This window comes from Oryzias melastigma, linkage group LG5, assembly GCF_002922805.2.
Source record: "Oryzias melastigma strain HK-1 linkage group LG5, ASM292280v2, whole genome shotgun sequence".
Classification (NCBI taxonomy): Eukaryota; Metazoa; Chordata; class Actinopteri; order Beloniformes; family Adrianichthyidae; genus Oryzias; species Oryzias melastigma.
Genome location: NC_050516.1, coordinates 24,576,895 through 24,593,947, shown reverse-complemented (window position 1 = coordinate 24,593,947; position 17,053 = coordinate 24,576,895). Strand labels below are relative to the sequence as shown.

General features: G+C 37.8%; 1 protein-coding gene across 1 annotated transcript in view; it reads left to right on the top strand.

The window, feature by feature from the left end:
* The window catches only part of LOC112145389 (cadherin-22), a 227,533-nt gene that overhangs the window by 184,974 nt on the left and 25,506 nt on the right, over positions 1-17,053 (top strand). Inside the window, exon 10 of the mRNA XM_024270564.2 lies at positions 5,398-5,519. Within this exon, the coding sequence (XP_024126332.1) occupies positions 5,398-5,519 (122 nt within the window). The remainder of the gene's footprint in view (positions 1-5,397; positions 5,520-17,053) is intronic.

Below are 17,053 nucleotides of genomic sequence, written 5' to 3'. Positions count from 1 at the left end.
ACGGGAACCATTATTGTTGGGGTGTAAACCGTCTGCTTTGAAGAGATATGGTCTATTGTAGAATGTTGTGAAGTTATCGATGTATGGATCTTATCTTAGTTATGATCTCCTACCGCTAGCTTCATTAGTTTAGTCTAATATCTGCACTAAGCAAATTATATAGACTAGCTAGAGATAACCTTTTGTTTATGTTAACAAAGTATTTTAATTGGCTACAATAAATTAAAAAAAAAGAAATTACAATAGCTAAAAAATCTATCTATCCGTCCATCCATCAATCCATTCATGCATATTTCCATATTTCTATCTATACTATCAGCTGCAATGTGGTATTGGAACCATTAAGAGACTCTGGAGACGCTCACCCAGGCATCCACATGCACGTGAAGACATGCCCATCCACTCTCATCATCTGTCTGCAATTCCCCAAAGAAATGCCAACTTAATTCAGAGCCTGAGACACAACGCTGCTGTAAGATTTTTGACAGCTGGTGTGTGCCGCACAGATGCGAAGCATGCCAATAATCTGGTAAAATCCTTTTATTCTCTCCTATCTGAAGACAGATTTAGAACAGAAGCCTCTTGGTCCACATGACTGAACCTGTCTTAATGAATAACTGAGAAACTGATGGAGAGTTTAGAATGGGAAAGGGTGGAGCTTTCTTAGACTGTTTAATCTGTTTCCAATTTGAGGAACTGAAAGTTAGAATGTGTAACATCCCAGTGATTGCTGGTTTTCATTAGGTCACAGTAGGGATGGCGGCAGAATTACAGGAGGAAAAAGGGAAGAAATATCTTGCACTGGTGACTCTCTTTATGCTTTTAGCTCCTTGTTGTGCTGGCAAAAGAAGTCAATTAAAAGTCTGCATTGATGTGAGGATTATACCATTATCTGAAGTCGGAATTCTCATTGGCTGTTTCACCCCAGTTAGATTGAACTGTAGCTGTAGCTTATTACTTGAGAAATGTTCTGCAGTGTTTATTTTTATTTTTTTTTAGGGTTTTAATTTTTTTTTATTTGTTTGAAGTGAATCTTCATGTCCGATGTGGATTTGTCTAGAGGTGTGTACGCTGAAAAATTAACTGAGGTTATGTCTTAATTCCCTAAAAAAAGTGTTTTTTATCATCAAATAAATAAAAAAAAATAATTATAAAAATATAAAAGAAATAAAAGGTAAGGAAAGTGTTGAAGAGTAAAGAATTGTTATTGAATTCTATGTCTCTAGAGTCTACTACTTGCGTGGCAGTCACTGCTTGTCTTGTATTGAGTGGTGTTTAAAGTCAGCTTAAGCCACACACACACACACAAATCCCTGTTACAGTGTTATACACTTCAATATTTTTGACAAAACTTCATCCTGATGTGCCTGTCTGGCCTTTGTCAAGCGGTCCAGCTGACATGTAAGCGTTATGTCAACAAGTCTTTCTCTTGTCATTAACGTCACTCCAACACAAATGGAGTCGGGTAAATCAACCTGTTTTTTCTCCAGAGGAACTGGCAGTTTCTCAGGCGTCTCCTTCCTCTTCAGTCGGCTTTATTGCATGATGGAAGCAATAAACATGCGTGTGTTTTCTTTCTTGTTGTTTCGGTGGAAGTTCAGCCTGCTCAGCAAGTCCTAGCAGGCCTGTTTTTCTTTACAGCACTCACCACAGATTTTGATGTATGACTTGTTTGTTTCATCTTTTGGGTTTCTATCCATCATATTCACTTCCTTGCTGTTTTTTTTCTGCCTTCTCCTTATTTGAGTTTTACTTTACAACAAACCTCTCCAGAATGTGTGATATTGGTGATTTGTGAGACTCACTCATGAAGTAATGTTTAATCTCACTGATCATGTGTCCATAATGTATCTGAAGTAAAATTTTCCTTTGAATTTTCTAAAATCAAGTGTAAAATAGGGTGTACTAAAGGGCAAAATGACTTTGGAAGGGTATTTATTTTGAGTATAACCTTGATTCACATACTAAATGACAAATAACCAAGTGAAATGGTTTTTCACTGTACTAGAACATACTCGGATGGACAGTCCAAACAGAAGATAAGGCCTGTCTGAAGCTAAAGAACACTGTCCGTCTTCATCTGTCACTTCATCACTCACATCTTTTGTCTATTTCCAATATCCTCATCTCATTCCTTGACATATATCTCTTTTTTCACATTTTCTCGTCTCTTCTTCTCTGTCTGTTCTGGTCTCTTCTGCAGTCTTACCTCTCTTCTGGTTCAGTCCAAATGTTCCTTCGGCTTAGTCTTTATCATTTTCTTGTTGAAAAAGCTCTTAGACAAGTAGTTTTTTTTTTTTTTTTAAAAACTCTCCATCCTTTCACTGCTATCCATTTCAAGTATTCTGACCCACAGATCAAGGTATGAACACTTGAAAGAGTCTTATGTTTAAAATCTGCAAACCAAGAGAGTAATCATTTGCTTTTAGACTGCAGCGCTGGAGTATGTGGCCTGGAACATCAAAGGAATAAATAAGAGCTTAGCAAAAAGATGGTTTGACGATCAATATTATATATTTGTAGTTTGTAGATAAAAACAGGTGCAAAAATTTGGGTAAACTAACTTTTAGGTGGCCCAAGTCTTTAAATTCACTAAATTTGAACGTCAACTTCTTACTTTTGTCAGGTGAGGTCGCTCCTGACATTAGTTTATTCCTAAAGTCACTTACGATTTGTCAGGTTTTATCCTTAATCATTTCCAATAGAGTGCAATACTGGGAATGCGAGTAAAGATTCATTTGTGTTACAGAAAATGAGCAAATAGTACGTCCATAATCTTTGGCGGTTAGACTCTTGGCCAATGATGCCTTATGCACTTAGGATGAACTTGGAACATAGATGTATAAACCTAGAGCCTAGATCCTCAGAGACCAGACCATTCCAGAGCAGATTGATTAACATATTTTCCAATATGTGGAAACACGGAATTATACAGACATGGAACCATGCAGTGCTGTAGAATGTTCTAATAATTCGTTTGTATTATTTTGATGTGGAAAAACAACAAAGAACTTCATAAAGCTAAAATGTAAATGGATTTGCCATGAATTCTTGTTTTCTTGTACACATATTTAGTTTATACTTAAATATCTTGCAAGAAATACAAGGAATCTGTAAATCTTCACCTGCACTGTTCAGTACCAGGTATTTATTTGAGTCACAGTGGTGGAATTTTTGGCTAAAGATGTCCTGGATTGATTTTAATTTGGTGAATTGTATTGTTCAAAATTAATCAATATTGACCACGTATCATAGAAGCAACCACAAATTATGTGATAAATCAAACTTTAAAAAATGGTTGTGACATTTAGCTGTTGGTTCAGAGTGAAGGCCTAATTGGTAACGGTAATTGGTAAAAATTGATTTGAGACATTTCTGCTAGGGGTGTGTCTCAAAATATTGGTATTGCGATATATATTGCAACAAGTCCTGCGTTTGAGTATCACGATATTATCGATATAGTGAGCAATGCATAACATCGTATCGTTAGGTACCCAGTGATTCCCTAATTTCTGCCAATTTCTATGAATAAACTATACTTATACGATGCAAGTGCATGTGTATGTACTTCACACTGACAGTGTTTCTATGCAGAGCTCAAATATCTCCCATCATTCCTGAACTAATCAAATGAATCCCATGTCATTCTTCTAACAGCTTGTGTCAGTGTGGATTTATTCCACCTGTGTGTAATTGTGTGTAGCTGCATGTTGTTACGCTTTCTGTGGGGTGCCACTCCAATGTGTTAACTGGGTGATGACTGCTGTGTACACCAATTTATGCTTGTCTGTGTACTCTAATTAACCAGGATATCAAGACCAACACTGCAAGCACCCAGATCACTCCCACATAATGTTCTCTGTCTTTTTTTTCTGTTCCTCTTTGATACACACTCTCTCACATTGGCACTCACACACGAGTACTTTGAGCCAGAGGCTTCTGTGTGTACTGTACAGAATGTTTTCTGAGCAAAAAGAACTTCCAGCAAAAAAGCGTGAACAATATGTTAAAATTTAAGGAGAAGTGGAGATCATATTATAAATGATTTTAGTCAATTCAGTTTGAGGCCGAATTGTCATCTCTGTCAATGCATAAAATGTCATTACCAAATATTATAGTATTTTGTCATAAATGCTATTCGAGCTATTTTTTTGTAATTGCCTGGGCCAAGTGGATGTTCATTTTTTGCTGTCCACGTATTCTCACACCTGGCCTCTACCAGCCTCACACTGAAAAGCAGACGCGTCAGCAGAATATCCGCAGCAGCTGCACTTCTCTTTCAACTGTCAACTATAGCGGCAGATAGCTGAAGTATTGCTGTTTGTTGGGCCATAATCTGGAAAATGATATGCTTCAAATTGAAAAAAAAAAATGTTTGGGTGGCTGTGACATGAGTAAATTGCAGATCTTTAGTTTCACAAAGAGACTGAGGGATTTTCCTGCTGATCTATTACTGATGTGGTGGAGTGCCTAAGATATGACTTTTTACATGTGTCAAAGTCAAGACCCGGGGGCCGGATCCGGCCCTCCGTGTTATTATATCCGGCCCTCTAGTCTAGATCATTTTATTTTATTGTTCATAGTGGCCCATTGTTATTTTGCACTTATTTCTAACTTGCATAGTTTTGACAAAATATATTTTTAGGAAGGGTAAACTATTTATTTAAGTTGATTTATTCTGGAATAATATTCCTGCCTTTTTGTAATTCGTTATTATTTTTAAAAGTTACAGTTTTTAGGTTTTACAAATTGGGATTCTGCAAGCTTTTTGGACTATTTCGGCATTTACTGATTTTTTTTATACTTTTTTGGAGTTGAGCTAATATTTCAGCTACATGCTAGCTGTTTTGGCTAATTTTTACGTTTTTCAATTTTTTAGGCCATTTTGAAGTTTAGCTATTTTTTCAGCTCCATGTTAGCTGTTTTGACTGACCTGGGTTTTTTGTTTGTTTGTTTTTTAGGCTAATTTGGCTTTTAGCTAATATTTTAGCTGGCTATTAGCTTCAGCGTTTTTCAGCTATTAGCTTCAGTGATTTCCGCTATAAGCTTCAACGGCCAAATTCATCTTACAACATTCACACTGGTATTTTCATGATGCTTTATATCTTGTTCATAATTATGTTAAAGAGTTTTGTTTTTAGAGTTTTACATTTTTTATTTTAGTGTTCAATAAATGTTTATCCTGTTCAGCCCGCGACTCAAGGTGTGCTTTGGATTTTGTCGCCCTGTACGATTGAGTTTGACACCCCTGCTCTAAGGAGTCTCAGTCTCAAACTTCCAGACAGTGATGTTACGTGACAGTTTTCACAGCACCGTTTATGTTAATCACAAAACATTTGCAGAATTCCGATTAGATCTGCCAGCGCTCTTAATGTGTTCTGTATTGTTGCATTGTAGATAACCACACAATGGCATCCTTCTCCCCTGTGAGCATCCGGATCCTGGATGTGAACGACAACCCACCTGAACTCGCCACACCGTTTGAAGCCTCAATATGTGAAGATGCCAAACCAGGCCAGGTAAGACCCAACCACATTTTTATTTAAAACCATATATCCAAAATAAAGTATGTTGCTTCATTTTAGATTAAAAAAAAAGGTTTGATTACGCTAACTTGTATAGTATCCTAGCCAGCAAGGCCAGGTGGGCCCATTTGGTTTAAAAGTGGGCATAAGATGTGGGCCCTGATTGGGTTTGTCCACAGGTTCCGTGGTGGCCCCACCGGTGTTTGCCCACATTGGCTGAGGTGGGAACTCAGTGGTTGGCTCGCTACGTTACCCAGACGCCATGTGGACCGTGGAGCTAGCTAGCTTGCCACACCAAAGCTTGCTATCTCGATACAGTGGAGCTTGCTGAATTTGAGCTCGCGGAGTTTCGTCAGCTCGCTACAGACCCGCATTAGTCCGAGGACGGAAAAATTAAAAACCAGAATAATGATATCTTGATGGTAAATATATATATATAACAAAGTTAGAAGGGAAACCATCTGATTCCATCTAAGTTTCTTTAGGGATTTCTTCTTCTGCTTTGCGTCAGTAGCAAGTATTGATTCACACACCTACAGCGCCCTCTAGCAGCTGTTAGTGGGAAACAACCACTAAAGAGTAACTGGTTATTAGGGGGAAATTCAGAAAAATAATGAGCTTATTTGTTTTTTTTTTTTTTTAACTCAACTCATGCTCAAGCAGCTACTTTCAATGCAGAATTTCTGGCTTTTGCGTCTTGAACATACGTGATCGTGTGTTGCTATGCTAGTTCTGAAGTCCAGTATACATACAAATCAGGCGTTCATTGATGTCGCTGAAAGCTCAACCCGGTTGAACACTCTATGACTTTGCGCACTGAGCTTCTGCCTATTATAGGTGGCAGATAATCACTAATAAACAGTAAATACACAAAGAAGAATCTTTGAGTGTGGTACTGGTCAGGTATGTACAACACTGGCTGGATACGCGTTCGTGAAACTGCTTAGAGAACATTCTTGAATGCACCACACGCGGCCAGTGTGTGTGCACCATAAGACCCCTGGCCAAACTATGAAGAAAAAAAAACAGGTATTTATCTCTGAGTCATAGCTGAGGAATTTTTGGCTGGATTGATTTTCGATCAGTGAATCTGATTAAATCAGATCGTTGAAAATGAACCGGAATCAGATACAAATTGTATCACGAACTACAAATTATGATATGAATCAAATTGTTGTTTAAATGAATCACTACATGAAATACTCTTACACGCACAGGTATGCAGTTGTTCATACAATAACAACATGATTTGTGTGTATCTTTAAACTTTACTGAAATACTATTGCATAAACGTACCATGAGGCATGTAGCAGAAGAACAGACATGACTTTTATGTTCCCCTGTGTTGGCATGCTAATCAATGATCTTCACAGCCACGTGAACCATCCAGGATGAGGCCAACTTAAGGGCCCGCTCCACAAAGGGGGATGCCAAAAACTCAAGTGGAAGTACTTGACTTGGTTTTCACTACATTCAAGATGTAAAATGGGATTTGAACATGCTTCAAATGATAATGATGTCTGCGTGGTGAAAAGGCAGGTGTATCACCCTGCTTCACATGAAAGTGGGATTTGTTGCATTGATAAGTCGCCTTTGTCACATAAAATGAAGAAAATATATTTACATTTACGTAGTACTTTTCATCAGTGATAGGAGTAACACGGCTGAAGCATAATTGCTGTAATTATGGCGTTAGAAGTTAAGCTATGGAGTAATCTAATTACTTTTTTCTCTTCTACAATGATGTTATAGTTACTCAGCATAAATCGCAGCATGTTACGAGTGCTTCAGGGGGTTAGAACATTATATACCGAACATTTCTGAGGCCCTGAAGAGTCACAACACTTTACGTTCACTTTAATTTTGCAGAGGCAACTGTCCTCCGCTTTGTGTCACATGGTTCAGGCCTCTGCGTTAATTTCCCATAATCCACACTTGTATTATACCTTACGTAATTGAAACAAAAGGAACAAATGTTTACGTCAAATTCATGTTGTGTCTGGGAGCAAAGACATTACCGACGTCTGACTGGAGCCCTTTAAATCTAATGAAACGTGAAACCCCAAACCGTCGTTCAAGAGCGCGGTGAACACGGATTCTTGAGGCACTTTTAGCCTTCAGTGTTCACACCGGACAATCGCTACCTGATACTTACACAAATACTCCTTACACTTGGAAGAGACAATGTTGAAGTTGTGCAAATCTTGCAAATCTTGGTCTAGAATTTTTCTTTCACAGCTTCATTCTAATACACAAAAGAGTTGGTGTCATATAATTCCAACCGGGAACAAATTCTAGTTATTATGTGCCCCTTATGATCACTTTTCTAATGGTTAGGACTTCCATGTTTTGAAAGGATGCTACCTATAAATCTACTAAATCTGAGTCCTTGATGGGTCAAAGGTCAACAGGTTTAACTGGTTTAATCCTTGTGCTGTCCTAAGTGGGGTCATCTGGACCCCATAAGGTAGCACAAGAGTTTTGAATGCAGAAAGCCAAACAAGCGTATATAGTATTATATAGTGTTTAAACAAACTTTTCATTGGAAGTGGTCGCTTGAATTCACGTTGCCAAACCTGGTTTTAACATAGTATAACAGGGCAAACAAAAAAGAATGTCTTACCATCATTCTTGGTTCACTAATTATCCTTGCTATGTATCGGCGGTCTTGGAGAGAAATAATGTCCTGCTTTGCCAAGGCTGACACATAGCCTACTTATCAAAAGGATCAAGTCATGGACCTTTACATTTCCAGGCTCAAGACATAACACCCCAGCTGGGATAATGAGCTTTTTCACCTTCAAATTTGTTAAGTGTCAAAAAGATAATCCCATGAAAGTGCACACTAAAGTTGTGGACTTTCAAAGGAACCGCTGTTGAACCCAGCAAGTCTAAATTCACACTGTCAGGTAAATTTCCTATTCAGCACTTTGTACTCACGTTGAGGCTTTACAAGCTACATCTAACGCTCAAATCTAAAGTTCACAAAAGGCTCAAGTGACTGTCTCACGAGCAGCGGTTGACCTTTATTCATTTTTTCATGAAAAAAACAATGGTTGAATATTTAGAAAAGGAGAACCAGACAGTGTTATTTTTTAGAGGTTTGGGCTTTCTTCTCTAATGTTTATGCAAATGCTAAATCTTCCATGAAAAAAGGACGCGTCTGCTCTTCTGCATAAATTACTGGATATCCACATTATGACCATGCATCTATTTTTTAGGTGCTTCTTTTTCTTCTTTGGATTTGCTTTTTGAAATAATATTTTAGGTCTTTGAAGTGTGTTTGAATTTGAAGCCGTGTTTAACTAGTCTGTTAGAAGATAAGTTATTGTGGGAGCATGGGCATTTCAAAGGGACTCTGGGGCCCAAGGCATAACTGCTACTGAGGACAGAGAGTCAGTTCAACACATCAATAGCTGCATTTCCATTATAATACATTATCAAAATTATAGAAAACACAATTTCGCGATTACGCTTGTTTCCATTAAACCACAAGTATGCAAATAAACAACAAACCTGCTTGCGTGATAAATTGGATGTGAACAATACCTTGATTTACTGCAGATACATTCAAATTTCTTCCACGGCACTAGCGCTCATCCTTATCTATCAAAGGAGATGTCGGCGTCTTATTTAGACCATGGAGTGGCAAGCTATTTGGGAGTGGCTAAGGATGGAGCAATTTTGGGATTGGTGGTTGGTGATTTTACAGAGGAGCTGTGGATCCAACAATTCCACATGACACGCTCAACTTTTGATGAGCCGTGTGACGCTGTGATCTCTGGTGGTATCCGGTTGTTAGTCATTTAATTCAGAAACAGTGTTTTCATTATAGAGAGAAAATAAACTCACCCCGATATGTGCATTCTTGATTCTTGATCTGTGCACATAGCTTTGGATTTGTGCGTCCGTAATTCTTGTTTTTGGTGTTTAACAGAATTTTTGTGTGTGTAATTCCTGTTTTTAGCATAACATTGGATTTTTCTGTGCAAATTGCTGGTTTTGTTTTTGCGTAACAAGAGATATGTGTGTAATTTTAGAAGATTTGTTTGTGTAGTTAGTTTCAAGCTTTTGTAGTTTTAATGTGTGCATATGTAAATTGTATTTTTTCTATTTTCATAATTTTTTACTTATGCACAAAACATATTGTATGAGTTACAAATCAAGATTTACACACGCACAAAACTGAGTGACACTATTTTCTCTCCATATTTCCATTGCAGTTTTGCAAAATATGTAATTTCAATACCCCTAAAAACCATCTCTTTCTAAAGCAAAAATGTTTTTTCTATAAATACACATTTTTTTCAAAAACGTTTGTGTTTCCATTAGACTACTTTATTATTGCAGATCCAATAAATGAAATTTCAGTTTATGTAAACACAGCTAATGACTCTCTCATTATGTACTGCAAGCTTTATTGACCTAAAAAAAATAGTAGTTACAGAAAATAAATAGTTGATAGCAGTTCAAAACAAAAAATGGTAGCTGTACAAATATATGTATGTTTATAATTTGCTTCAATTTTATGTTTACATCTTTTGTAAAACGTTTTTTCTTTGGTAACCACAGTAAAACATTGAAACCTCATTGTAAGTATTAATCAATGGAGGCCTTTCCTTCTGTGACATGGTGAATCTAAAGTATTTGAGTGCATCTTTGCGTTGAAAATATTTTCTTTCTCCCGGAAAATTCTGTATTGGATACTCTGGATAACACAACTGAATGTCTCTCCCCAATGACAATTTAGAATGTCAGAAGTTATATATAATTTAAGGCTAACCTTTAGCAAAATGAAAAACATGCTGGGAAAAGAAAAAGAAAATCTAGTGTTAAAAGAAATATCACTTCTTTAAATAACAATCCACCCCAGTCACAGGCATTAGTGTATTTACAGAAATGGCAGCCAGTAATGACAATTTGAACATCAAGATAAACACAAAACATTGTTGCTATCGTTGATTTCTTTGTATGACTATAATTATAGTACAGTGCAGATTAATAAAGTGTCACATCTTTGAGAGAAATTGAATGAAATAACCGTTTTGCTTGATGATGTGCTTGTTTTTGCCAGCCAGAAGCGGGCGAGCTACGGGCGAAGCTTACTCTGTTTATTATATTGAATCACAGAAGCTGCAGCTCTTGCTCTTGTTGCTGATGGCTGAGCAATTTTCTGCAGCAAGGTAGCGCACCGAGGGGGCTTCCTGCTGTGTTCTGATGATGTGATCTCTTAGACAGGTTTTTACAAAATCCAGGGGCTTCTGAAATTGCAAAATAGCTGCAGCTTTTGACCAGGTTATCCACAGCCCTCCACAGAGACCACATTCCATCTCGGAAACCTTGGCAACTGACTTCAGTAGTTTATTCCATTGAGTCCTATCTGCTTGGTTGTGGTGCATTTTCTATTAGAATAATGAAATAGAAAAAACCCTTAAAGGGGCCATACCATGATTTTCTTAAGTCTTTCAGAGTAAACTATATCCATATAAATGATCAAACATCACCTTTGGAACACTAAAAAACAAATTATTTATTAAATATTTGTTATTTTTGTTAACTCTTTTCATACCTGATAATAAACCAACTCGATCTCTGAGGCTTTATCCCCAACATTTGGCACAGACAAAATGGTAATGGCTACTGGGTTTACTTTGCAGTGAAATTAAGTTTAAAAAATGCAAACAACACCAGATGAACATTTCTGGATTTATTAAAATGATGAGAACATTGTTCAGATTAGCATATGGTGTGAGCGTTTCTTTTTTCTTTGAAGCATCATCAATTTTTTATTCTTTTAATGCGTACCTTTCAGCCTTTGCTCAATAATCCACGTTTGAACCAGTTCTTCTAATTCGTCACTCCTTTTCTCCACCAGCAAATAGTCTGTTCCCGTTTCTCTACCAGCACATAGTCTGCTCCCTTTCTCCACCAGGAAAAAAATTGCACCCGTTCTCCACCAGGACTTAGTCTTCTCCCATTTCTCTACCAGCAAATAGTCTGCTCCCTTTCTCCACCAGGAAACAGTCTGTTCCCTTTCTTCACCAGGAAATAGTCTTCTCCCTTTCTTCACCAGGAAATAGTCTGTTCCCTTTCTTCACCAGGAATTGGTCTTCTCCTTTCCTTCACCAGGAATTGGTTTCTCCCTTCCTTCACCAGGAAACAGTCTGTTCCCTTTCTCCACCAGGAAACAGTCTTCTCCCTTTCTCCAGCAGGAAACAGTCTTCTCCCTTTCTTTACCGGGAATTGGTTTCTCCCTTCCTTCACAAGGAATTGGTTTCTCCCTTCCTTCACCAGGAAATAGTCTGCTCCCTTTCTCCACCAGGAAAAAGTTTGTACCCTTTCTCAAGCAGGTAATAGTCAGATCCCTTTCTCCACCAGGAAATAGTCTGCAAATCTCTACCAGCTTCGTGTAGAACGTGTTTGTGTTAGTCTGGGGGCGGAGCAGACTCTTCCTGGAAGGGGCGTTTCTCAACTTGTGACATCAGCATGAGAGGACTCGCTCATTTTTGTGGGTATTGGAGGGGTCAGTACTGAGAGCGCAGGTTTTCAGAGGATTACTCAGAAATTCGTGAATGTATCAAAATACCGCTTAGAGGTTCTTTATAGTGAGAATCGATCAGTATAATACACTTGAAAGCTCAAAAAATAGATTTTTCATGGTATAGCCCCTGTAAATTAATCTATAAAAAAGCTTAGTAACACATTTTGTTGTTATAAACAACACACCTATTGTGAATTTCTAAATGGAAGTGGTTTTAAGCAACAACAAAATTAGGTTGAAAAGGGATTTTTATAGACGTGATTACTATGCACCAATTACGCTGCGGGATTCAGTGTGGAAAAATCAAGACAAAGGGCACTTTTGTTTTCCTTCCAATCAAATGCATAGACAGCTCTCTCCACTGATCACCATAAAAATGGACAAAGTCATTAGAGTGTTTCATTCATCTTACACAGCCAGCAGGCCTTGAGCTGAGTTAGACCCCATTATCATGGGCAGAGAAAATGAATAATTAAAACAGGAAACTTTAAAGTGGGGCTCCCATGCTGGAAGTTGCATTTACACTTGTAATGAGGCTCTGGCCTCACCTCCCCTTGTTCTATAGATTCATAACGTCTACTGTCACACACACATACACCCACAGCCCTCCACCCTTGTGTCTGCTACACTGCCAGTCTTTGCCCCTGTAGATAGTTGTCAAGCCGGATCTCTCTCATCCCCACTATGCTACGTTTCCCATCTGTGAGACCCTGCTTTAACCTTGAGCTCAGAATCACACAGAGATGATTAGTCTTTTGGCAAAAAGTTGGCAAATTGCAAACTATTTTTTCTTCTTTGTTTCCAATCATTGACTCCTGCATAAATGTTTCTCATAGCATGAATAGGTAACATGAAGTAGAATGTATGACAATAAATTGTATTCTTTGTATTATCTAATCATCTTTTGATGTATTTTAAAAGCCTTATAGTGGTTTTTGAATTATGATTATGCTAATTTTGGCCAAAATCAGAAAACCTCTGTCGTTTTAGGACAGTTTTTAAAGGAGTTTGTCAGAAATGTGTCTCTGAGTTGTGTATTTTTTTTCTGTCTGCTTTTGATTGTTGACTGTGTATGAGAACTGGACAAATTATCCCCTCCCCCCTCAAGTTTCAAATAGGAAGTACCTACTGTACCTACCGAAAACCCATAAACTTCTATTGAGAAATAAACAGCTATTACTTAAAATCTTTTATATATTTTCTTTATCACAATTTATTCGAGTTATAAACTGACCAATCAGATGCCTCAATAAAAACATGGGATGCCCGCTGGCCCCTTAGGTGCGTGACAAATAGTGGGACTTTAACTTTAACTTTAATCTTGTACTCCAGTCTTTAATCCAAACAGTGACTCTGAGAGCTCAGCACAAGAATTCCAATATGCTTCAATGTACGTTGTTGCATACATGGCAAATAAAAGACGTTGAACCTTGACACTGTAACAAGTACAGATCAAAAAACCAAAAGTAAAAAAAAACATCGAAGCAAAAAAAATTCTAAAACAGATGGTTCCATGTCTATAGGGTGGATTACAGGTAAAAACCAACAGGATAGGAATCCCTAACCAATAGAATTTTGTGTTAACGCAGCATTAGAGAGAATCAACCAACCTCCCGCTCCTCCCCTGAAGGTCAGGACTGGAACTTTTTTTCAGAATGAGTAACTGCACAAAATTGTGAATTTAGTAGTGATTTAGATTTCCAAAATCGTATGAGGCTCTACAACTTTTTTATCCGCCGACTTGGAGGTATATACAATCAAGCTTTCTTTAAGGTTATTTTTATTATTTAAGTAATTTCCTATAATAAATGTATAAACCAAAGGTCTTCTTTTTCAGTAGTAGTACCTGCAAAAGCCCCCCAAAAATGAAAAATAATGCTTAAAACAAATTAAGTAAAAATATATAACTGTATATATATTTTGTTGTGCGAGTTTGTGTTTAGAGCTGACATATTTTCGACATAAAAATAAACACGGATTGCTTTGCTATCATGTATAAATATATCATTGGAACAAACCTCCTCATTCTACGGTGCTTTTTTACCTGTAATATTAATACTCACAGCATCAAAATTGTAGGGGATCTGTTGATTCAAAAAGCCGAATCCTAACACGTTGAAGCTCTTTGATGTCTGCCGGTACCAAAGATACACTAGTTATTTAGTAAAATAAGCTGCCAGACATGGAGCCCAGAGGTTTCTGCATCAGTTCACAGATGTTTTTCCATCGCCCCCGAATGTTGTTTATTCATTTAAAAGCCTGGACAGACCAATTATTCTCATTAATAAGTGTAAATCTATTTATTATTTTTTTTTAATCTGGAATTTAGCTGTAAACTTTATTGGTGCCCTCCTATATGCTTAGCTAAATAAATGTGTAAGGACCCACCCCAATTATGTTTTTGGTGGTTTTAGCATGTTTTTGTAAAGAAAAGACAGTGAATTCTTACTTATTTGTTTAAAACTTGTTTTAATTGATCAGAGGTAGCATGATTTCTCTTTACCCTAGTTTACATAAATTGGTTGATGCAAATTTTTGCTGTTTTTGACAAAAGAAACACATTTTTTGTTAGACCTTGGGACTGAAAATAATCCACTCGTCTTAGATGACAGATAAAACAGAGTAGATACTGGCCTAAGTAAACAGTAATTTTATAACCAGACTATTCAGCGAGATTGTCAGAGGAACAACAAAGCGATGTTATTCATCCCTTTCAAACAAATGCATTTGTTGTGTTTACCCTGAAATGCGCGGACACGTCGCTGTGAAATAAAAGCATGCATTCAGACACCTACACATTTCCATCTTAGACAGCCTTCACTGTCGCTCTCTTGATTTTTCAGATGCAAGCATGCCCTAGAGAGCTAATGAGAAGCTCTCTAATGTGTCTTGTTTGTGGTTCCTTCTAGTCTTGATCATGGAATGTCAGCCCTACAGCTCTGGTAGAAGAACAGGTTAAATAAGTTTCCCAAAGTCTTTTAACTGGAGCAGAGAAATCCTTGTTTTTTTTCTTTCTTTTGGGAATGTATTCATGTTGAATAGAGTATGGCGTTATGTGGAAAGCAAATGATTTCTGTGTGATATCAGAGCTTTTGCTTAGTGACACAATTCAATCCACAGCCATGGGTTGTTGATGAATTTGTCACCTTTTACGTACAAATACTTACAAAGAATATTTTAAAACATTAGTTGTTAGAGAGATTGATTTGAAAAAGAAAACAAAAAAAAACTACTCCGATATGCTCATGAAATACATTAGAAGAGGCTAAATAGTAGTCTAAATAGGCTGACTAATCATTGAGACGTATTTGGAAGGAATCATTTAACAAAAAAAAACAACAACAACGATAAATATCTTTAGACTATAAAGAATTTTAAATATCATCCAGCAGTACAGCAGTTCAATGCTAGATCACTACAGTTCAGGGTATACAGTGGCTCAGCTGCTTTCTAAGTAATACCCCTTAAGTAAACTATGACCAGCCGGCTGAAGGTTAATTGAGTTGGTTCTCTCTTTTGTTCCCAGGAGCATTTGTCTAAATCTTAGCAATATATTTTCATGCTTTTATTTGGCTTGGATTTGTACTAACAACACATTTTTTTGGCTTCCTGTTCCAAATTCAACACATTTGTTCCAGTTTGTATGCTTTTAATATGTCATAGAGCAAGACATATAATCACACACTGAACTGCCAACCCAAGTAATAACTCACACCTGTCCAACCCTGAAGCATGTACGGACATATAAGCTTCTCCCCACAGCGTTGGTGTTTGCTAAAAGACTTGTGAAACAAAAGAAATCACCTTTTGTGTTTGTCTGAGTAGCATTTCAAAAACACATCTTGGCTCTTTGTTTGAGTGCACAGAGAACTGAGAATGGAGTTTAACTATTCAGGTTACAGTGAGTTATTTAACTCCAAATAATCTATCTTTGCTAATTATGATTTAATAGGAGAGGAGAGATAAACTTGCAGATAAGTTAAGTCAAGATCAGTAGATGTTTCGACACTTGAAGAAGCTTTAAAGAATTGATTTGCCACATTGCCCAGATTGACGTCACCAGGGTCCCGTTGTGTTGGCATGTCTGGCCTTGAAGATATGTACCTGGTGCTCTCATGACCTGGGCTGACATGCCTTTTAGAATTGTCTTTCAGCGGGCTCACCACTTGCTAGAAGAACCATAAGGGGCTAATGGTGTGTGATCTTTCCATAGAAATGGAGTCTAACCATCTGTACCTGGAATGTCACCTCACTAAGTTGGAAGGAGCCTTAACTTGTGGAGGAGGAGGCTGAGATAGTTGGGCTTTTCTCCAGTTTGGGCTTTGAAACCCAACTCCTGAAGAAGAATTGAAGTTCCTTCCACTCTGGAGTTATCTATGGTGAAAGGAGACAAGCTGGTGCAGGTTTGCTCCAAGCCCCCTAGCAAAGTCGCTTTGGTTTACCCAGGTGAACCAGAGGGTAGCATCTCTGTCACAGTCACAGATATAGTCAATAGACTCATCGGTGACAGTAGTCCTACGGGGTGTATGACATTCTTCCTATGTACATCAAGTCTCTGGATGTTTTTGGGTTTTCTTGGTCGACACATCTTTGTGTAGGTCTGGTGATTGGGGACTGCCTCTGTACTGGCAGACTGGGGTGATGGCTCCTCTTCTCAAGAAGGAGAGCTGCAGGGGGTGCTTTAACTACAGGGTGATCACACTCCTCCTTGGGAAATGTGGTTGACAGTCGAACACGATTCTTACTTTCTAATTTTATATTTTGAGGAGAATGCGGTTGACAGTCGAACGCGGTTGACAGTTAAACCTCTGATTTGGTATGAAGTGGGCTGTTTTTGCCATGGATTTGAACACTACACTGCACACAGAGTACTTGATGGTTCCTGGGAGTTAACTCATTAATCCATGTGTGTTTTGTAGTTCGGTTCAATCTAGTTCCTTGTCATTTACCATGGGAGGCTCCTGGGCTCGAGTGGCATCTCTATGCA